Consider the following 23796-nt stretch of genomic DNA (forward strand, 5'->3'; position numbering starts at 1 on the left):
ATAATGTGGCTTCACCTGGAATCAAACAAGGTGAAGCTTTATTACTAGAGACAGAATTTTAAAGGGAAAAATTTTACTTTAAAAAGAACAAAAAAAGGGTAGGGGGAAATTCTTGCCAAAAAAAAAAGGAAATGAAAAAGGACTATAGTTTATTTTTACACTCCACTAAAAATATTATTTTAAATGAAAGCACAATATATACCATTCATGTATAAAAATGAATACATTTCATTTCTTGCTTTTTTTTTACTTTAATTCATACGAAATTTAATGTATCCCCTTTTTACATATGAATGGTATATATTGTACATTGGTAATTAGGACAGCCCTTGTTGAATGACCATCCTAATTATCACCGCCAAAAGAACACTACGCTGAAACCCTTTTCATTAATTTATTGGAATATGTTATGTAACCCCTGGAAACGTATACCTGGTGTAATGGCCTGCAGTGTTGTCCTGCCTAGGGCTGTTGCTCACTCACTCACACACACACAGACACATGCATGTGTTTTCTAAATTGCAATTGTTTCTGCAGTTGTCCATCACCAAACTGTCTCGCAATTCTCTTATCAACTGTTCATCATAACTGTTCTGTGAAAACTGAGCTTTCCTCTCCCCCGACCACACTATATATTTCTTACCCATAACCTGTTGGTGGAAGTTGGGGGACAGGCACTTTCAGTAAAATGCTGAGTTAACCCTAGACAGGAAACTAACTCGATAGAACCTTGGCAGGCCTTATACACCACAAAATTGTGCTTTCATTTAAAATAATATTTTTAGTGCAGTTAAAAAATAAACTATAGTCCTTTTTTTTACGGTAAAGTACAGTGAATAATCTTACCCTCCATTTCGATGAAATCTTCCTTGAAACAACTTACCGCATTCCATAGCTTGCTGCCACTCCCTTGCTTCTCCATTTCACTGACACTCAATACTGTCGTCACTGTCACACAGTAAAGTTAAAACTATTCTAAAAAACTTCACAATAAAAGTCTAAATCTAGCAGATGAGTACACTTTCAACTGAACAGGAGTGCCACTTACGATATGTTTGTTACTGTTTAAGCCCAGATCACATTGTTGCAACAATCACTGCAATGTGCTCCCAACACTCACGGAGGGAAGGGAAGGTAGAAGGTGCTTGCTCTTTCTCTCCTCTAAGCTGCACCGAATAGACAATTGTTGATTGTTTTGTTTAGGGAAAATACAATCGTACAAAATATTTGATATCTTGTAAATAAAAAGATCAAGGAAGATTATTTTTAAAAAAGGAAATGTAGGCTGAAAAACTAGTCGATTAAGGAACCGGAAGGGAAAATGTTTCTAAAAAAGAAAAGAAAAATGGAATGTGGGCTGAAAAAAGGGGGGGGAAAGGCAAGTCATAACCATGTAATCTTGTTGGTGGAAGATAATTATCAACACTGTTGTAATTTATTCCATGATCCGTGTTGAAAAATAGAAAAGGAATTACGTACCTCTAAAATCTGGTCTCTAGTTAACCAAGACCCAAAATTTTAAGTACCCTGGGCATGTGAAATATACAGGAAAAATCCCTCAAATGTGTTTAAAAAAATATTCCTCTATTCCTGTGCTATTTTTTTAGTTTCAAGTAGATTTCTTAGAAACTGCCTAACCTGCTGATCTGTACTCCCTTTTCCAAAAATCATCAAGGATTATTTGTGACGTCAGTAGTGAAGAACAAAATACATGCAGAACTTGATTTTTGCAGTTTGAATTTGCATGGCTTGAAAGAAGGTTAAATGAAATTAAGATCTGCCCCAATCTGATAAAAAAGCATCATAAAGCAGGCAGATATCATGTGTCAACAAATTCTATCCCTTTTGTTTTGAATGGACCGCTGAAACCTCTTCAGCGTCTGACAATATGAAGGAGCATTTATTGTTGTGCCAGGAATAATGAAGTCAACTGGGAGGAGCCACTTTCTTTTTTTCTTCTTGGAGGTTAAAAATTAAGTTTTTAATTTGTTCTTTTGGTGACTGTTGCTTGGATTCAGGGCAAGTGGTGGAAATCCATGTTTTATCTTTAGTCATGGGTTTTGTGTTCATCCGTTAACATTTTGGACACCCCATGTATGCACAGTTTTCTGTTGTAAAATCCCGATTTGCTTAATTTCTTCTTCAGCTTTGTGAAGGAAGTCATCAGAGATCAAAAAATTCACAGCACGTCACATTTTGTCGGTGCACAATGTTCCTATGAACAACAACAACATGTCTGTGGATTTCTGCAGGACACTTACATTTTGCTTTGAGAAACTGTATGACAGAACGCACCTTTCATTTGGCATGATTCTGTGTCAGTGTTGCCATTTCATACACATGTTACTGAAACAAAGCTTGGTGTAGCAATGCCAAACAAATGCAAGGAGAAAGCGTAACTCAACAGTAAACATGTATGTAACGTGCTCTCCCAGAATCCCACGAATGTAGTCTGGGGTTAATAGTCAATGTTTGAACATTACATACACTTCAGACATTTAATTTACCTAATATTTGAAAGATAAATTAGTAAATATTAACCATGATGGATTCTGTAGAACTGGCTGGTGAAAATCATGTTGGAAACTGTACTGTATGGACACTGATGAATTGTTATATTTTATAGAGTTGTGCCTGCACAACCATAACTGAGTAAAACAATATTGCATGTGTCATTTGTTGGAATTATTACATTTTGTGAGTTTTATTTTGTGTTTCATTTCAAATTTCTTTTCTTGCAGGGCACAAAAGTCTTTCCACTAAATTCAAGATGAAGAAAAGAGTGATGGAATGGACTTTATTTTTGTAGAAATATGCATGTATGTAGGCTGGAGATAGTGTGAACGGAATCGTGTAATAATGCTCATTGCACAGAGCATTTCAAGATCACACAACCCTAACTTTGGTCGCTTGTAACATGGAAACTAGGAAAGATATTCACACCAGTTTTATCAGTTGTGAAGCTTTGTCTGTTGAGATGTTTTTTAATACTTTTGGTTGTCAGTTCATTCTACATGGGAAATTATAGAAATTAATTAGTTTATGGAGTTTCCTCCATAGAATAAGTTGATAATGTAAACTATTATAATATATGGCAAAATACGAGGCTTCAAGATGAAAAAAAAATGGTGTAAATATCACAGAGTTTTCTAGCTAATATCGATGAAGGTTAGGGTTGAAACACTGTGTGTCTGCATACTATTTCTAAGTGTACCAGGTAAAATGTTTTTAAGATGACAAATAAAAATAGTTCTTGCACAAAAATATTTAAATTCAACAGGTGTCTTATAATGTTGGGTTATGTATTGTGAAAATAATTGTAGGCCTGAGAATTTTTACCTTCCAGGATAAAGACAGAGAGAGACATGTATATGTGTATTAAGGTATTCTGCCTGTCAGAATATAGATAAATAACAACATGCATTTATATGTGTCTATTTCAACTTATATATGGTTATTGTGGATACCTGCAATCTTCTGCATTCTCTGATATAGATATGTAGAGACCTATGCTGTACGTATATATGTATGTCTCGGAAATCTCTGGAGAGAGAGCTAACAAAAGTAAGCTTCTGTGCAAGTACTAACTCGAGAGGGCTCGACCAATGAACATGTGCGAGGTTCAGGCAGGATAGCATGGAAGGGAAAAGCATTTGTAGTTATCACCATGTACTGCTTCGCTCCACTTTCTAGCTTTCTTCCCTAGAGTATAGTAATGTCACTAGTAAAAAATTAGTGATAATAAACAGCTGAATGCATACAAATTAAATCCAGAGCAGTTAGGGGTGGACGGAGTGACTTCTTCAGAGGCTAGATTTTTCCTTCTTCAGAGGGCACTCAAGTGTCAAACTCACTTCCACATAGTACAGCCCTCGACTGCATTGTTACAGACTAACAAGGCTCTGACGTTTGGACCACAGCAGTTTAGTTTAGCACATGTTTCTGTGTTCCTTCAGATTTGTATACCCTTTTGCAGTCTAATAGTATTGTTGCATTATTTTGGAACTCTGTTGGGAATGCTATTGTTGAGATTCCTGTCACTAGGATACTAAAATCAAAACATGGTCGACACAAGAAAGCAAGCAGCTCGAATTTCGAGCCCAGCACAGGGCAAAAAAGTTGAAGAGAAGCCCCGCTATTCACAACCCTTCATCATCTTCCGTGAGGAAGTGAGAAAGCAGATGGCAGGGCAGGACATCGACCCCATAGTGGGGATCTCCAGGGTGGCCAGCGAGCGGTGGAAGGCCATGACAGAGGAACAGAAGAAGCCCTACTTCGACTTGGCCACTGAAGTGAGGACCGCAAACAAGGAAGCTAAGAAATCTGCCACCCCAACCCACGGTCACAATCTTCGAAGCAGAGACCCTCCACCTGTGTAAGAAGATGGTTTCAGCAAGCATCAACCTTCCAGCAGTGACGACTCATAGACAATTTGTAGGTCTCAAGTGCAAAGTGCGGTCTTCCAAAACTGTTGTGGACTTTCTGAAAAATACAATATAAAAGAGTGGTAAAAAGGACTTTAACCAATAACTTGTCCAAATGTTCAGCTAAACAAAATCTGGCAGTCATCCAGCTCATTTCAACTCCCTTTATGTCTGGACGTCAAGAACATTTGGATGTGAACTTGAGCAGACTTCTTGGATATCCACAAGACACTTTATGATCAATTGATACTAGGAAAAAATGTGGTAATGTGACTGTTAAAAAAATCTACTTGTGTATAATGAATGTTGAAATTTTGTTTCTCCAAATAAATGAAGTAATTTCCTTCATTGTGCCTCTTTCGAACAGAAATTACTGATATCCAAATTGCATGTCTGCCATCAGGATTTCCATCATTTTGAATTGTGGCCCACTTTATGCTTAAATAGGCTACAATTTAAAGTGGGATCCGAATCACTGCACAATGTGCTTCCACCAGGAAAGAATCCTGGACTTCAGGATTGTAAGACCACAGTGTTATCACTATTCCCTCAGGGGCATAGGCATAACTAGCGGGGAGTCCGGACCCGGGAGAAGTTTCGGACCCCCTACATTCAAAGGTGAAGTGGTCCAAGCAAGCAATGATTACGATCAAATTCGTCACTACTTCGAAAGGCAAATACAAAGGATTAGAAATCTGGCAAATGACTTCTTACTTCAATTTTTGTCTGTGAAGCACACCTCTTTTGCATCGACATGATACTCCGTGCCAGAACCAAGTACATTCATTCCCATTGGCCCTAGACTCCACGTCTGCATGTTGTCAGTTTGAGAATTATTTGCAAACCCTGCCCAATTTCTTTTTTCTTTGTGTACTAATCTCTCTTTAGGGCTCTACAGACAAAGGTACTGTCCATGTGAAAAGCTCCACATGGGGGCAGACAAACTTCTTGGAATTTCAAGTGCCTCAGCTGATCTCCACTTCCATTTGCAAATTTAAACTTGGTCATACGTTACAATCATTGTCCACAGTAGTACAAAAGCCTGCATTTGAGTAGATATGTTTCAGTAGCGAGAAACATGAGGGAATGTTTGCATTCATTTTTATTTAAAACCGAAAGTGTGATTGAGAAACCAAGATATACATTCAATGCAATAGGTTTCTCTTGGAACGGCCCAGCGTTAACTCTCGGTTGCTTTTCGATTTGCCCTTGTATTACACTCAATTTTTTTCAATCATACACAATTTTTATTTTTGTTACTGTTTGAGTACTAATTGAACTTGATTTCTGTTGTTAACAATAAAAATAAGAAGCATTCTGCTGTTCTGTAACTTGAATTTCACATGTGAGGGAGGAGGGGGAGTGGATAGACATCCTCACTCTCCTGATGTTCATGGCCGTTCCTGTAAATTTCTTGCCCTGTTACTGCATTCAGGATTAGGATCCCACTGGAATTATTCCATTTATTTGATAGTTATATTCAAAGGCGAAGATATAGTACAAGCCAATGCAAGCACTGCTTGCATTATTAGAATATCATTTAATGTACTTAATGGTTTAGCCTTATTTACTTTCCATCGCACTTGATTTCGCAAAAAATTACGGCCGCAAACTCCCTCAGCAGCTCTGTAGCAAGCACCAGCTTCTATGCTTGCGGTCGCTCTGAGGGAAAATAACGCACCCGAAGGAGTGGGAAATTCGGGTGGAGACCATCCACAACGCTTCTACAAAAAGCTCTGCTTTCTGAGCTTGCGTGATTCCTGAAAATAGCAGAGCTCAACCGAAAGCAGGAGGATACATTGCCAGCAAAAACTAGTAACGAATATTTGTCTTGATGAACATGTAAACAAGATCGTGAATATAATAATAATTCTTAGTCATAAAATAACTAAAAGAAGTTATTATCATTGTTCTAAATTTTATATATATATATATATATATATATATATATATATAGTTTTATATTACAAATTATTTTAGATTTTGCTAATTGGAGAAAGCATAAAAAAAATTGACATTGGGAGTTCGAGCGAGCGTTTGTGTTTCCAGGAAGTGGAATGTCTGCACCCCCGTGAAGAGTCTCCCCAGGGAGGGAGGGAAGATTTGACGGACCCAGCTCGGTTCAGCTCAAATTACGTCACAAGTGTTGACTGCTACCAGTGTAATAACTGCCAAATTATTTACACAGTAATTCAAGTGAGCTGTTTCACAAATTTTACAACCACATTCAATAAATTGATGGCTTTTGAATAAAACTTGGGGTGAAAATAAAGTTATCTGAAAAAGAACTATCTACTGATATTCGTAGTACACAACACAACATAGAAGTAAATTGTATACATTGTGCACATTATGAACACAAGAACATGTTCTACATTGTGCAAATTATGAACACAAGAACATGTTCTAAGTTTTATTATTATGACACAAGTGGTGCTCCCAGGATATTTTTTAGTAGTCAGTATTCATTTTGTCATCTTTTCCTGCCTTTGACATTCATTTTCTTAGGAATACTGGGTGAAAGGGGGGGGGATATGTCTCCCAACAACCCTCCCCCGGCCCCAGGGCATGCCACTGTATGACACTTTATTACTTAAATATTATGTACCTAGTCTTATCATAAATTCTGTTACAAAGTTTAAACAGCGATGGCAACACTGATTGGCAAGGTAACCCTGCAATGTTGGATCAAACAAGAACCAGTATCATTGTGTGTTTGGCTGTGGTAGCGGAAAGGTGAATTTCACTGCAAGTCGAATGGAGTGGGGTGTATACGAGAACAGTGTGGCAGTAATCGCACTGCACAAAATTGGCAAATCACCATCGGACATTTTCAACACTCTGAAAAAGCTGAATATCAGGAGGATGTTTGTGCATCGGACCATCAACAGATACTGTGACAGGGACAATTGAGGACCGTCCCAAGAAAGGAAGACCTCGCAGCATGAGGAGCCAGAAGCTTGTGAAAGCAGTGGCAGCGCGGATTAGACAAAATTCTGTCAGGAAACAAGCAGTGATGATTCGAGAGTTGAACATTTCGAAAATGTTGATGTCGTGTGTGCTCCGAAGTGAACTAGGACTCCACGCTTATCGGTGAAGTACTGGTCACTTCCTCACTCCACAGCTTAAGGTCCACAGGGAGCAGAAAACAAAAAGACTCCTTCAGCATTACGCAAATGGTGGCCACAGGAGGATCCTTTTCATGGACGAAAAAATCTTCACAATTGAAGAGTCTTACAATCGTCAAAATGACAGTGTTTATGCCTCGACATCCCAGGAAGCTCGTGAAAAAATGCCACGGATCCTCAGAGGCCATCATCCCACCTCAGTGATGGTTTGGTGCGGGGTTTTGTACAATGGCACAACTGACCTCCACTTCTGTGAACATGGTGTGAAAACATGTGCAAAAGTGTACCAAGAGACAGTGTTAGAGCCACTTGTTTAATCGTTGACCCGCACCATGTTCAACAATGAGCCGTGGAGCCTCCAGCAGGACTCAGCACCGGCCCACAAGGCAAAGACCACACAGGATTGGCTTCAGAGAAATGTGCCTGATTGGCCCTCCAGCAGCCCCAACCTCAGCCCATTGGACTACAGGTTGTGGTCCATTTTGGAGGGCATGATCTGTAGGAAGAAGCATCCAAACCTTGCGAGTCTCAAGCATTCTCTTGTGAAGGCAGTGGCGGACTTTTCCCTCGAGACTGTGTGTGCTGGCCTCAGAGACTTCAGGCATGTGTGAAGGCCAGAGGTGGCCATTTTGAACAGTGATTGGTGCTCTGTGTTGGCATGTTACCTTTGTAACATCCAAATATTAATACATTAGCTTGCTCACTGTGCCTGTAGTTCATTATTGACTTTGTAACAGAATTTTTGATATGAGTAGGTATATACTCTTTCTGCTGTAATGATTCTGATTCCACCTCGTAATTTCTATCTCCAAACTGATATATCTTTCCTTCCCATGAGGGATAAAATTAAGGAAATAGGTTGGGATTACTTTCTGTCATTTGAGATTTTCAAAGTGATCTTGCGTGGATGCTTTCCAGTTGCAGAAAGAGCGTGGGAGTGTCTTCACGTTTTGACAACCTTGAAGTCCTAAGATCTGTTGAATTGCTTGATAGCGGGAAATTTCGCATATATGCTGCTACATTTCCAGAAACTGCCTTTTCATCGCTTATGCAACTGTACAACCAGCATTTGGACAAAACCTTGCACACCGAGCTCAGCATTGTCTATTCTCGGGATTGTTTCCACAATAAGAGTGTAAAGGACATCCTGAAGTACATTGTAAGCAACGAATTACCACAAGTGATGCCCAAACTCCACAAACGGTGTCTACCAGTCTCAACAGCGTCAGTTGAAATATCGATTTCAATGCTGAAGCGTATCAAGACATTTGCCAAGAACAGCATGGGCCAGGAAAGGTTGTCAGCACTCATTTGTCCATTGAGAAAGAAAACTACTAAAGGAACTCAAAATGGATGAAACTAAATTTTACGAGTGTTTGCTTAAACATTTTTCTAGAGAAGAAAAGCAGAATGGAGTACAAATATCGTCACTAAAGGCGAGATTCTTCCAATGGAGCAATGAGTTTGGAATTTATTGTGGTGAGTACATCGTGTATGCACATGTTTCTTTGGTTTGAAATGAAATGTTTAATGTTCGTGTTTAACTTTTTATTTTAATGTTTAAGTGACTCTGAATGCAGTTTTTAGGGTGCCCACAAATCCTAATTACAATCACTCAGCGTAAAATAAACAAATGAGTCCCACTTTTTTCTTTTTTACCTAAATCGTTTTGGTCACCGTTTGCCCACATTAAAAAATAATGAACAAATAAAGGTACTAATAAATAAGTACGAAATTCCGTACCCCTTTAGTCATATGCGGCAAGTTTGCATGTGTAAGACGTTGACTACCATATGAATAACTTACCTGGAATTTTGAAAGTAGATGTGATGTTTGAGGATCATATGGTTTATGTTTAGTACCGTCATTTATTATGATTTTTGACAAATACAGCGACCGGGCAAATGAGGCTATAAACCTTTAATCCCCCCTTCCCCTCTCGGCATGCCATTGTACTACATGTTTTGTTGTACTGAAACATTGCCAGCCTCCTTCGTAAGACTACACTTACTGGTTATACACTAGACTCTCGCTAATCCGGCCATTCCTTGCACATATGGGTGCTGGATTTGCGGAAGTGCCGGATTATTGAGAGGGTCGGAAATTACGTACTACTATGTAGTTTAAACACACAGGGACTATACAGGCTGTACTTTACGTGTTTCCTTTTAGAAGCCATAGTATGTACTGAACTTTACTGTAAGAAAGTCACAATTTCAAATACTGTACGTATGTATAGCATTGTTTAACATTTTTAACTAACAACATTGTTGAACACGATAATTCATTGTTGTGCACGTCATTTCTGCTTGAGTAACTACAGGCCAGATGTGGGCCGGACTACTGAGAGGGCAGACTATTGAGGGCCGGATTAGCGAGAGTCTAGTGTATTATTACGTTGCATTTCAAGTAATACATTTAGATACTTTTAACAATGTTTATTCAAAACAGCAAAGGTTTAAATGCATTATGTGCAACACTGGCAGCTGTTAATAATGTTACTTTTGCTAAACAATCACTGTCATGCTAATGCATCTTGAAACAGTCAGAAACATTTCCTGAATCAAGTTTGTAAAGCATTTGTTACCACTTGGAAAAGAAGTGCAAAAGTTTTAAAACAAATGCTTTTATTCGAATTTCTGTTTAACACTTATCATTTCAATACTGAGAAAATCATGCAACTGAAAATACGTATGTATATTAAAATATTGTGGAGAGCTTAATTGGACTGGAATTCAACTGACATGCAAAGAAAATACTTGGAAAAGCAGGGACTTGTGCATTTGTACATTATAAAGATGATTTCCTGAGAATACAGTACAAGCATGCCTGCACTATGTTTTTGTTTCCATGGAACATTTCTAATCTCACGTTACTTTTTCCCCTTTTTCCCTTTCTTCTTAGCCTGTGCTTTCTTCATCTTTGACCTCTCTGCTTTTTGGAACTTGTACTTGCGCCAATAGCGTTGGATGAGTCGTGCTGCCCTGTTCATGCGCATGGCCGCCACTTGCTGCCAGAGTTCGTCCTGCTCATACTGGAGCTTCTCTGCCATCAGCTCCTTGTACTCCACTTCTTGCTCATCAAATATTTCCTGCACAGAGAGAGCGAGGGCTTTAGTATCAGAAGAAGATATGCTCTTACGATGAAGTTACAAGCATGGTGTCAGATTGATATTCTGGAAGTTGTGACGAACATGATGCAAATGTATGATGGTTGATTGATTTAGTTTAATTTACTTTCCATTTTTGTGCCGCTTGGCTAATTTTCGAAGATGGGTATGCGTGATGAAATTGATGAATGGACATTCACAAACAACCGAGCGGGATTCGAACCTGGCACCCTTGGCATCGTAGCACGATGTGCTAACCACTCGGCAGAAATGTATGATGGGTATGTGGAGATATGGCAGTTGCAGAATCAAGATCTTCTGATATACCAAATGGTATGCCACAAGAAATAGTATAAGTTACATGGATCTGCTCATAAGGCTCTGAAAAAGTTACACTTACGAGCATACCAAATGAAATTGGTGCAAGAGAGATAAGAGAACCCAATTCCTGTGCTGTTAACACTTTGCTAAAATGTGTTTTGTTGTTTTAGGTATCATTGCTACTATCACTGTTAGACAGAAATCATTGTTATCTTGTAGCTATTCATTATGAAAACTATAGCCAGCTTGGTGGGTGGTTGACTTTCAATCTTGCCACCAAAGTTCCATCCTGGATATGGGTGTTATTTGTGAGTGGCCCTTCATCAATTTAATCTAATCATCATTCATCCTCATTAACACAATTAGTCAAAAGTGTCAGAAAAGCAATGCTAGATAACAAAAACACAAACACAAATTGATACGCAACTATGGCCTGATAGTACGTCTATGATAAAGAGCTCTAATGTAGCCAGCAATTATAAATATTGCTTGTTTGTTTGCTAGTCATTAATTTCGCTGAATAAATGCAAGTGAATTAAGAGTCAATGTGTGGTATTACAAATAATAATGTTGGTTGTGTTCCACATTGTGACCGTGTGGTGTACGCTTTGGGCTCTTATGTGGTAAATATTCGTAAGTAATTAATTAAAACCTGTTTTTTATTATTATAGAATACCACACAATTGTAAGACCATTTTCTTTAATACAATATTGTGAAATAATTGATCAATAAGATTTTCATATTCATGTGCCATCAGACTGCTAGGCAGGCTTGTCTGTAACTGCAAATGGATCTTTTACCTGTGCATAATTTTCGAGATTGCCGTGCATTGTATTTGGGAAACACTTCAAGAATAGCTTATTTTTTTGCAAATGAAAAGTTAATTCTACAAAAATCTGGCCAGATTCACTGATGCTTCCTTCAAGATCTATAAAGTCCTTGCTGTTTGGAAACTACCAAGCTCATGGTTTCAAAAACATTCAGCCCAGAACTGCACCTTCCTCCTGAAAGCATGAAATTTGTTGGATGCCGTAAAAACAGTAGCATGATTTCCTGCAGATCTAGGTTAAATTTATTTTCTTTGGAAAATGTCGGCTAATATGCAAGTTTGATTTTTCACAGAAAGATCACGGAGCTCCTGCAGAGCTCTTGTGAAGCACCAGGGCTTGGTGGAGCACACTTTGAGAATCACTGACCTAAGTGAAATTGTGGAAATTGTGGGGGGCCTCACCGATGAATACATGCAGAGTAAACACAGGTGAAGCATGTTGACCACATCATCTCTTCTGTGGCCAAGATTGCAAGTTTGTATCCGTACAAAATTTTGACTTAAATGCTACATAAGCATTATATTTGACATGATTACATGGAGTGAAAAACGGAATTTGGGAAAATGTAGTTGTTGGGTCACAGCACCATGCATAAAGGAGAAAATCCTTACCTGCATTCTTGCCAATTCTTTCTCCAATTCAGCATATTCTATTTCAGTCTTTTCAAGCTCATCCTGCCTCTCACCCATGTCATTATCATATTTGTTAATCAATGCCATGAGCTCTGATTCCACTTTGAACCTCAAAATAGAAGATTAGAAATTTGAAATTATTTATACACGTGCCAAGTTCAGTATGTGGCAGCTCTACCACTTAATCCACATAACTTGTACAATAATAAAAAAATATATACTATTATGATAGGTAGAAGTATTCAATTACATTTATCCCTACTAAATATTTAAGTACATGACACCATAAAAAAAAGATAAAAATTACTCATTCACACAAATCAAACAGTATTCACTTCTAGTTAAAATCTGCTCATGTATTTTGTTTCGATTTCATACATACTGAGGCTCTGTTCCTACTCATCGAGAAGTACTCTGGGGCGTGTGATCTAAGGTCGAAATTTTTCCAGCCTTGACCCCACATAAAGCAGCTCTGGGGCTCATCCAGCCTCAAATCAATGGGTACCTGGCGGCAACCCTGGAAGTTTGAGGTTAAGGTGGCTGGAGCATGGTGCTGATCACATCACCTCCATAATGGCCGAGATTGAGAATGTGTGGGGCCCTACCCCCCACATCCCCTAAATGTGTCTTCATGTCACATGGGGAACCTTAACTTTTAAAGCTTCCCTGCATAACACGAAAAGAAAAACAAAAATTTATCGAGAATAGTTACTGTAATTTTTTTTAATTCAGCACTCCAAAATGTATTAAAAAATTAATACTTTTCCATGTACAAATTGCATTGTGCAGCAATTAAATTAGTCAGAATATTGAAAGGCTTGGGGCCCGTAGGCCAATATCTGGCTATACCGATCACTAGGGATAGGATTTTCATTACAGCATATTTTTTTAGGTAAGGGTAATGTGTTCCCTAAACATGTAGAAATTCATATTATGAAGAAACTAAATAAATTAAGGTGCTTTTTAAGGACATATTTGGCCATTTCTACATGATAGAGCATATTTTGATGGATTTTCGGTCATATTCAGCATATTTTTGCATTTTAAAGAAATATACAGTCATTTTCGAAGTGGATTCGTTCTTACTCCCATGTTTAGTCAAGAGGTTGTTTTTTTTTTTTTTTGCGTTGTAGCATAATTTTTTAATTTTTATTTGAAAATTTAAAGAAAGTATTCATTGTGTATTGCAACTTAGGGCCCATAAAGTGAACTAAAAATAGTACATATGTGAAAATATCTCAGCATTTAGATATTGATGTTCGAAACAGTCCCGTTATAAGGGTATATTTTTCGAATTATAGTGCCTAGTTTGTAAAATTTTAGGTCATAAGAGTAGATTTTATTTTGCATATTATGGTGATTTATAGGTCATAAAAATCCTAGCCCAATCACCAATGCTATTTTCATACTTTTTTTTTGCCTAGACTTTTAAACAATTCAGTGCACATTTAAACTGTAAAACTTCATGAAACCATATGGAAAAGACTAACTTTAGTTTTCCGAATTTAGTGACTATTTGTTAAGGTCGTTATACAAGTACATGTGAAGGTTATGGTCAGTGATCTCGGCACCTGATACATTAGAGATATAACTCACCTCTTACTTCTTTTCTCCAATTCACTTCTGAGGTCACTTTTCAATGTGGTCTCTAACTCATGCTGAACCTTTTTGATGTCCTCCTTTGTTCCTTTCAATCTAAACTCACTGTTCTTCCACTCTGTTACCATATTTCTTTCAGATTCTAGGCTGGAAGAAAATTTCAAAATTTTGCACTTGTAAGTTACATCACCTTTTCTGCCTCTTTATGCCAATTGCGATGAAGGTTGAATGATTAGATGGAACTGCCGAAGGAGGCTCGAATCTAGGAGTATTGGTGGTGAGATTGTGAGTTTAGCACTCAATGTACTCAGCCATCAAGGCAACACAAAGATTTTATGAACCTTGAGTACAGTGTGGCTGAGCTGATAGGTTATAAGTAGGGCCCGGGAATGTATGTCCTATAAAAGTGTAAAATATGTATGTAAATATGTCAGAAAAAATTAAAAATATGTCTTAAAAATTGAAAAATATGTCAGAAAGATGAAAAAAATCCAGTGAATCCCAAATATATACAAAGCAGAACTTCCTTTTTTCATTTACAATTAAATTCTGGGTTTTCCACGCAATATCAACAAAGTTCGGATGATGTATTAAATCAAATTCGAATCTCTTTCATGTACGTAGAATGCATGGAGAAACATTGGAAAAATCGTGGTGCTTATTGTCCAATTATCCTCAGTTGCATTTACTATTCTGCCACATTTTACCTATTTGTCGCAAGTGTGATTTTCGAATTTATATACAAGAAAAGGCAGAGTTTTTCAGAAAAAAAAATACTGTATTCAATCAGCATACAAAATCTTTGTTAAAACGTGCCTCACACGTTTTAAAAATATTTTTAAAAATTATCATACGTAGGCATATAAATGAAGAGGTGGCCGCGGTGGCTCAGTCGGTAACGCGTCTGACTACCATGCTCAAGGTCCCGGGTTCGATCCCCGGCCGGTTCAAATCCGGGAACTTTTCTAACGGTGGAAGCGGCCCCGGCGCCCACCCAACGTCGAATAACATGGGTACCTGGGGGAAACCCTGGGGGGTAAAGGTGGTCAGGGGCGTGATGCTGATCACATCACCCCCACTCACGACCGGATCAAGAAAGTGTGGGGCGTTACCCCCACACCCCCTATACACCTTCATGGCGTGGTGCTATGTGCAGGGGAACACTTTACCTTTTACCTTTTTTTATATAAATGAAGAAAGTTCACAAATTTTTAATTTTACTAACCTCAAGCATTGCAGTGAGAAATGAAAATTCTCTTCAAGTTCTCTACTGTGAAACTTTGCCTGTTATCTACCAGCAGCACTTTGTAGCGTGAGAATGTACGTTCCACTGAGCACGATGTAACTGGAGCAAACGTAAAAAATGCTACATCTGCAGGTATCAAATCTTCCTCAACACTTTCCAAGAGTTGATCTTTTGTCACCGCTCACGACACCGGCGATGGTGGTGAAAGTGCTGAATCCAGGATTGTTGTTCAAGATGGTTCTGAATTTCTCTCTAACCAAATCTGCTGTTTGCCCCCTCACTATTGACAATTTCGTTTTTACGTCTTCTATAATTTGAAGTGAGTAATGCACACTTATACCATTTCTCTCCAATTGCTCAATGCACGACACGAGAAACATGAAATTCGCAGAAATGTAAGCAATATCGTCTTTCAGTTCTGTATTTTGAAGTAATTGCTGAACAACACTAACAGATGCGGCACCTTCACTTTCAAAACCAGAAACTACTTCGGAAAGAATATTAAGACTGATGCAATAATATTGAACTGCTGAGAGCCATGTTCCCCACCGTGTCACCACCAGCTGTGGTGTCGGAAGGAATATCTGGTGCAGCTTCCTTTAGCGCTTGGCGTCAAGATGGGCACTTCAAGAAGATTTTTTTCATGTTTGACACAAATCGATCTACATTGGGATACCTTGATCGAATTTCTTTGCATAGTCTATGAAGTCCGTGTGCCAGGCAGGTTATGTGGACCATTTTTGGATATAGAACCCGTAATGCTTTTCCTGCCTTCAACATATACCTAGCTGCATCGGTTACAAGTAACAGAATACCTTCAGGAAATGGTATCTGCATTGAGTTTTCAATTAAACTAGCGATTGTTGAATGGTTTGCCTTCTCCAGCTGATCAACATGCACATGGAATATTTCTCCTGCCTGTTACGTTTCTAAAACACCTACCACAAGATTTGCCATGTAACGCCTGCAACAGTCTGTCATTTCGTTCACTGATAGCCACAAGTTTATGTGTTTCACTTTGTGCCGGATGGCACGTATAGTGTCACTGTATATATTTTCCACGTAGGCCTTCCTTAGCGTGGATTCATGAGGAATTTCCTTGTCGCAGTACTTCTGAAGAAACTTACGAAGTGTTGGTTCTTCCAACTTGCACAGAGGAATACCAGTTGCGATGAATGCTTTGCACAGTTCCTGGGTGAAAGAAGACTGCCGACTGCCCTGGACTGACACCGCATGTGGAAGCAATGCCTGAGCTACGTTCGTTTTCTTCCTTTGCAAGTTTCTTATGTGCTTGGCCATGTCTAGATGCTGCAACACTGAAAACCTCTGAATATCCAACAGAAATATCACATAGCTTGCAAAACAAAATCTTGTCATCTGTCGAGAAAACATCACTACCAAATTCTTTAACGTAACCTCTCAATTTGACCGAATCTGATTCCTTTACAGGAGGCATCGTTCTGATACTATTGTGCCTCCCAATCGTCCACTGATTCGAGATTGCCTCATCAAACCATATTCACTTGGCATGAAAGAGAAGTCGCTGCGTTAACCAACACTCGTTTGAAGCATTGTTCTTACTTCTTATCGACAATTACACATGTCCACGCATTATTGGTAAAATCAAAGTCTGCCGACTTGAGCACGTAACTCATTTTTTTTAATTATTGTAAAATGGAAAAAAGAAGGTCATACAACAGTTCAAATTCATTTCGTTTCTCGCTGGCGATTCTTGTGAATGCGTACAACAATGAAGGGCAAAGTTCGTTCACATCATGCAAGCTTAGACAATAACGCAGATGCATGGATGCCCGGAGGGGGACAAGGGGTCGCTTTCCCTCCTCCAGGAAAAAAAATCTTGCAGGCATGCCTGCACAGAGGTGTCACGGATGTTTTCAGTTTCGAGTCTCAAAATAAGTGGATAATAAAGATCCGGATACATGTTTAATAATTATTTGTATGTAGGAAAATTAGGAAATTATAGATAGCTAAATATGTCATCTTGCCTGAAAAGGGAATAAAATAAATATGTTGTAAAAACAAAAAAATCGTAAAATATGTCAAATTATGTCCTATCAAATTTGCTAATTTCAGTTTATTATCGCCGGCCCCTGTGGCAGAGTGGTTAGCACATCGTGCTACGATGCCAGGGGTCCCGGGTTCGAATCCTGGCCTGGGCATGGATTTTTGTGAGTGTCCATTCATCTATTTCATCATATCATCACTCATTCCCATCTTCGCAAATTAGCCAAAAGTGGCACAAGAAGCGAAGTAAAATAAAGCAAATCAATCAATCAATCAGTTTATTATCACCAGATACGTCGAGATCTCACTCCGGAATTCAATCCCATGTTATATAAAAAATATGAAAAATACGTTATAACATAAAGTCCTTGGCCCTAGTTATAAGTATTGGCCAATCCCAGTATCTGTATCGAAAAGCATTGTTTGAAATGTAATTATTGACACCGACTGATACTTTCTTCAGGAGTTTAAGTATGTCTTAAAACACTTCATCACTATTCCATTACTCATGGCATTTTGATTGTAAACTTTACCTTTTTGGAGATTAACTATCAGTTAGTTTCAAATTCCTTGCACTAAAAAAAAAAAGAAGGATAAAAACTAGGGCTGAGCCTATACCACCTTGAACCGATACCGATATTCTTACAGATTTCCACCAATACCGATACTTGAAAATTGCAATAATTAAAATTTGTTCAAAAGATCAATATTGGTATGTAAATATTATTCTCCAATTACATGCTTCAATTTACCAAAAAGTTTGCCTTACAATATTCAAGAATTTCATCAGAATATTAAAACAAATGTTATATAATCACAAAATATTTTTGTGTAAAATTGGTGCAAAGTATAAATAAAGTTTGAATTTCACATAATTTCCAGGATAATTAGACCACAAAAGTGTCGCGGAGCATTTTTGTGAACACCGTGAAAGACCAAAATGTTGGGAAAGTATCGGCTGATATTGGTAGATGAATTCCAACTGATACTTTCTGATACTAATACCACGGTTCAGCCCTAATAAAAACATCAAGCAGCAGTTCAGAGTAGTTGTCTTCACACGCTGCTTCATTCTTAGAGGAGGCAGTCAGGATTCTTTCTTGGGAAGCAGTTCATGGGGCAAAATATTTGCATCATGGCTGTTTGTAACCTATTCTTGGTTTTAAAATTCAGGTCAATTGAATTAATTTATGTTCCACTATGCAACTAATTTGGTAAGACAAAAAGTTCACAAATATTTTTGTGGATCTGCTAGTTAGTGGAATGCCAATAGTTGGCATGGACATATGATCATGAGGAAAAATCTATGGAAGCAAACCTACATACTGTATATGCTTGCCCCGCCTCTCTTCAGTGTACACTACTGGTCTCCAGGTACTCTTGACTGCTGCTTAAGGGTACTCTAGAACTCTATTATTTTTATATTGCATTATATGCAAATGTTTGTCAATGGTAAGATATAGTTGTGAGTGATACTCAGATTATTTACACTGTATTGGAGAATTGCTGTACGTATTGCTTTATCTAAATATTGATCAGGCTACAGCCTGGGTAGTTCTCTATGGAGGCTGTGCAATCAGCATGCCAGATTTTCCCTGAAGATTACCGCCAGCACCTTGAATGTAATAGAACCAACCATTTATGAACCACTAAAAATATTCACATGAGATAATTGTAGGTCGCAAATCACAGTTTCGTAATCCCTGCTCTGTGCAAATTCAGTTATATTTGGTTTTTGATGACTAAAGTTAGTCCTCATGCTGCTCAGCAAATTTTCTTAGTTTTGAATGTACAGTTGAAAGATGTGATAAAAATAAGTTCGACCTTAAAATTACAGCTTTGTTCTGAGATGGCAACAATGTTGGTTATGTGGCTGTACCATCTTATATTGTGTACTCTATGTGGTTGCATTCCTACCATAACAGAACATAATGTTTCACTAGAATTAACACAACCACTTACCTAATAGCTTTTACATCATCCTTGCACTTCCTTCTGACCCTTTCCAATAGAGCCTCTTCGTTCCTGATTTCATTGTTCTTATTGTCCAACCTCTCCTTCAATTTGGCCTGAACATCCTTCAGTTCCTTCTCCAGATTCTCCATTTCCATCTTTTCTTCCTCACTTCTCTTCAACAGCTTACTCGAGGCTTTGCTTCTCTCCCTTATCATCTTAGGAGTTTCCATCAGCCGAGTTTCTATCCACTTCTTAAGGACTTTCACAAAGTGGATTAACGAGTTTGCTGAGGGGGATATTAAAGGCAAAAGTTCATCTTTAATTGAATCCACAACATCTTCATCGTTGACCAACATATAGATCAACCTGCAGACATTTGGTTCCTCCCTGAATTCCACCATGCCCACGTCCAACTCTGTTCTTAAGAAAGACAACGAAGCAGTCACACTCTCAGACCTAGCTTTGCCAGTAGGTTCGAGCACGGATCGATGGAAATCCACTGATTTTGTCTTACTTTTCGCATCATGCTCCGAATCTGAATAAACTACGTGCAGTGACTGTTTATCTGCTTCAGACGAATTCACATTCAGAGACCATTCCTCTTTGCTCAGAAGTTCCTTTGATAACTCACTCAGACCCTTATATGATGCAGCTGTCTGCCTGCGAGCACCATTTTCCGAAAGGTTAGGTAGCTCCGAGGGATCAACAAATTCTCCTTCAATGTCCATTGCTCTCACCATGGGACCTTTTTCGATCTCTTCGTTGAGCACAATCAGCCTTTCTTGCAGAACTTTAAGGCCACTCTCCTTAGGGGGAATGCCTGAGTAGTACCTATTGCAAAACAACAGAAATGATTGTGTCTCCTCTGGGAGCATATCCTGCACCATATCTGGCTGTTGTATCATAATAGGAACACAGGCAGCGAGTTCAAGTTTCTGCACGGTCCTCTCAAGGATATTTAATATGCATTCTACTTCCAAGATATAACGAGTATTGCATTCATCTACTGAATCATCTTCCTTAATAGGCAGATTAGCTTCTGGATCACCTGCCATTGTTACCTAACACTGAAATCTGAAACATGAAAAAAGGACAATTAACATAAAAATTACAGCTACAGAGTAGGTAACCTATTTCAGAAGGTTGAATTTACCTGATACAAATTAATTCAGTGATTGCATACCATAGCATATGAATTGTTGATTTGATTTTAATTTTGTTAATTGTAATTAATGATGATTATCATCAATTTTCTGTCATTTGGCTACTTCTCAGAGTACACTTTATGTTGTAAATATCAAATTTCTATTAGGTGAATTCAGTGCAACCAGATATATAGGGATTCAAATTTTTAAAAAATGAAAAACTAAAATTTTCAAAGAGCTTTAACTAAAAGAGGAAACCAGTATCAAAGCTCAAATATTTTTGGCCAAAACTTTGGATATATATATGTTTCCTCTAAAAAATATAGCTGTGATGATATATTACTTCTCTACAAAAAAAATCCCACACTTTGATTTATGTTCAAAATTGAACATCAATTTTGGTCTTAAATTTCAGCCATTTTCATTAGAGATGGTGAAAAAAGGCACAGAACATAAAATAAAGCTTTAAATGTACTGAAAACCATGTTGTTTGCGATAATTCTCCATAAAGAAACACAGGCACCATCTTTCATGTAAGAACAAATGACGTTCAAAATTCGTTGCACTGTCTACAGCATTGCAACACTGTTCAGAGCACTGGTCATAAAAAAGTGATTGAGGTTAGGCGGGAGAGGAATGCAGGCTTCAATTACAGGTAAGTTTGGCAACAGTGCTTCACCGTTAATTGCATGAAAAATGGTGTGTTCCGTAGTGATGAAACATTGTTCGTCAGTTACGTGCTACAAAACTAGGAATTGCTTATTGAAAGTGATCATTGGCCCACGAATCATTCACGGATAACCATTTCAGGTTAGGCAAGCATAATTATATTTCATTCGTAAAACTATGCATATACTCCACCACAGATTTCAGGAAAAATGGCATGTTCCGTAGTGATGAAACATTGTCCGTCGGTTACGTGCTACAAAACTAGGAATTCCTTATTGAAAGTGATCATTGGCCCACAAACCATTCAAGGAAGGTTAGGTTCAGTTAGGTTAGGCAAGCATAGTTATAACATTTCGTTCGTAAAACTACACATATACTCCACCGCTGATTTCAGGAAAAATTACGTCTTTTGTAGTGATGAAAATTTTTTCGGCGGTTACATGCTACAAAACTAGGATTTCGTGGAGTTAATGAAAGTAATCATTAGCCAACAAATCATTCATGGAAGGTTACCGAGTTTGGGGTAAATGGATAAATGACTGCACCCTACCGGTACTGGTAGAGCTCAAATCCGGCTTTTCACGGAGGTGTGTTATTCGTATTCCCGATAGTTTCATATGGAATTGGTGTTATTTTGTATCTGTTTCTGTATTTATTTCATTTCATAATCATTACTCGCTTCATCATTAGGACTAAAGTGATCGATCATCGAAATGCTCTGTCTACAAACAATACGAGAGCAAGTGAGAGTTAGAGAGAATGAAAGAGTGGAGGGGGAAACGTGTACTGGCTGCACTGCTAACACTTCATAGTTTCATTTAAAATCATCGCTTTCATTTAACATCTGATGAATACATACAATATATATTCTTGGTACTACTTTACTATACCGGAGACACCTATCAATGATATATTCGCAATTTTTTACATTGCTAGCGTACTATTCTGCATTGCAGAACATTTCTTTAGGTGAAATAATGAATTTCTAACGAAAATAATGTCTATTTCTTACATTAACGAGTACTTACTGGTGTTCCTTATTTCCCACAAAACATCCACGGGTAGCCCCCAAAAATTCACGATAGCCCCACAAACCATCATGGGGACGAGGTATGCCTACTAGGTTAGGTTAGGCCAGGTTCCATTAGCACTCTTTTCGTTCAATTTAGCATATACAGACAACATCGGCTTGTAGCAGCAGCAATAGCGCGTATTGTTCTCTCGTGCAGAAAGCAATTGGCGGCAGCAGCAATAGCGCGTCGGAAATTGATTTTCGTAGAAAACCACATGCATTCGCATTAAAATGGATCAAAACTACATTCCCGAATATCAACAACGCTACAGAAAATGATTTGCGTAAGTACTTTCTCCTCCTGTAAATTTGAAGAAATCCGTCTCCGGTATAGTAAAGTGTTACCTTATTTTTTTTTAATGTTGGTTACGATGTTAGATTATAAACTGAAACGTATGCAAGAAGCGTTATGTATACAATAAAATACTTGAAAATAATCAACAATTTACCTCAGGCAACCAAAACGACACAGTCTTAGCTGTAATTCAGGGAAACTTCATTAATGCGCAAATACTACATTTCCTTTCTTTTAGAGTCGCGCCTCGTTTCACCAGTGTTTGTAAACAACTAACAGTTGACATCTACCATGGAAACCCAATGTTCACAACAGTTTAACAACTCGAGTGAAAACAAAGAAGGACATTAGTTTTGGTTCTTCTGGAATGGGGATGAGTGATGACATGATGAAATTGATGAATGAACACTCACAAATACCCATGCCCAGGCCGGGATTCGAACCCGGGACCCCTGGCGTTGTTTATAAATGGGCGCTATCTAAAATAACATTGAAAGAAGCGACACTGTGTTTTGAAAGGTAGTGTCTGCTGCCACGTTCTTTTTCTGCTGGAACCTCAAAAGAGATGAGTGTGGCAGCAAACTCGGTCTTTGTTTTATCGTGATTTCATCATGCTATGTATGCAATTACGTCTTTAACACATACTGTGAAGTTGTAGCGATTACTTTCACATAAATGTTTTAAGATTAGGTTCCTTAGCATTCTTCTACGCTCTCGTAGTTAGGTTAGGTTCCGTTAGCATTAAAATAATATCGCTAAATGCTTTCTAAAGAAAAAAGGTTCTAAATTACCTGTACATTCATTCCCACTAATCATAAACTTGCATTTTTCTCGTATTCATCTGTTCTTAAGATTTGTAACATCCTTTTAGCAGACGAATTACGTGGCAGGAGCAAATTTGACTCTTATTCTTACTGCTGACACGTGCGTGGCAGCAGACTCGGCCGTTTTGAAATGATAGGAACCAGGTCTTGCGGCGAGAAATTGGCCGAAGGTAATGGATGGGCGAAGCCAAGAAAATGCAATGAGAAATGAGTGACCTTGATTTTTCAGCTGCAAGTGTGCAACGATTTGACTCCATCTTTTGGCAATCGCAGCGTCTCGTCAACGGCAAGGGAGTTCCCTCTTGTTTTAAGCCCCTATCACACGGAACTGGATTTCTAGTAGGAACGCTCTAGTTGACGCTGGACTGGTTACCCATTTGCTAATATAGTTTTCGCCTCACACGGTACTTGTTATACCGTACTTGCCGATAGTCTTCCGTTCCCATAATGGCGGCCGCGCGAGATGTAAACAACATATCACTTCACACTTTTAAAATACGATAACTATTCAACCGAGAGG

General features: G+C 38.3%; 2 protein-coding genes across 3 annotated transcripts in view; one reads left to right on the forward strand and one right to left on the reverse strand.

The window, feature by feature from the left end:
- The window catches only part of mip40 (Myb-interacting protein 40), a 128388-nt gene extending 125511 nt beyond the window's left edge, over positions 1–2877 (forward strand). The window contains exon 8 of the mRNA XM_083123483.1: positions 2742–2877. Coding sequence (XP_082979609.1) covers positions 2742–2763 — 22 coding nt within the window. The 3' untranslated portion in view covers positions 2764–2877. The remainder of the gene's footprint in view (positions 1–2741) is intronic.
- A 7152-nt stretch (positions 2878–10029) lies between these two features.
- LOC145989228 (dynein regulatory complex subunit 10-like) lies at positions 10030–22747 on the reverse strand. Of its 2 annotated transcripts, XM_083124535.1 has the most exons (5): positions 22607–22747; positions 19278–20345; positions 14042–14191; positions 12425–12554; positions 10030–10643 (listed from the first exon to the last, which is right to left on the reverse strand). In XM_083124535.1, the coding sequence occupies exons 2-5, from the start codon at positions 20324–20326 to the stop codon at positions 10425–10427; spliced, it is 1548 nt and encodes a 515-aa protein (XP_082980661.1). In that variant the 5' UTR covers positions 20327–20345; positions 22607–22747; the 3' UTR covers positions 10030–10424. The 2 variants fall into 2 exon arrangements, with proteins under 2 accessions (XP_082980661.1, XP_082980662.1); XM_083124536.1 differs by lacking the exon at positions 14042–14191.
- Between the last annotated feature and the right edge of the window lie 1049 nt (positions 22748–23796).

Source organism: Lepisma saccharinum, chromosome 6, assembly GCF_977018435.1.
Source record: "Lepisma saccharinum chromosome 6, izLepSacc3.1, whole genome shotgun sequence".
In the NCBI taxonomy this organism is placed as follows: domain Eukaryota; kingdom Metazoa; phylum Arthropoda; class Insecta; order Zygentoma; family Lepismatidae; genus Lepisma; species Lepisma saccharinum.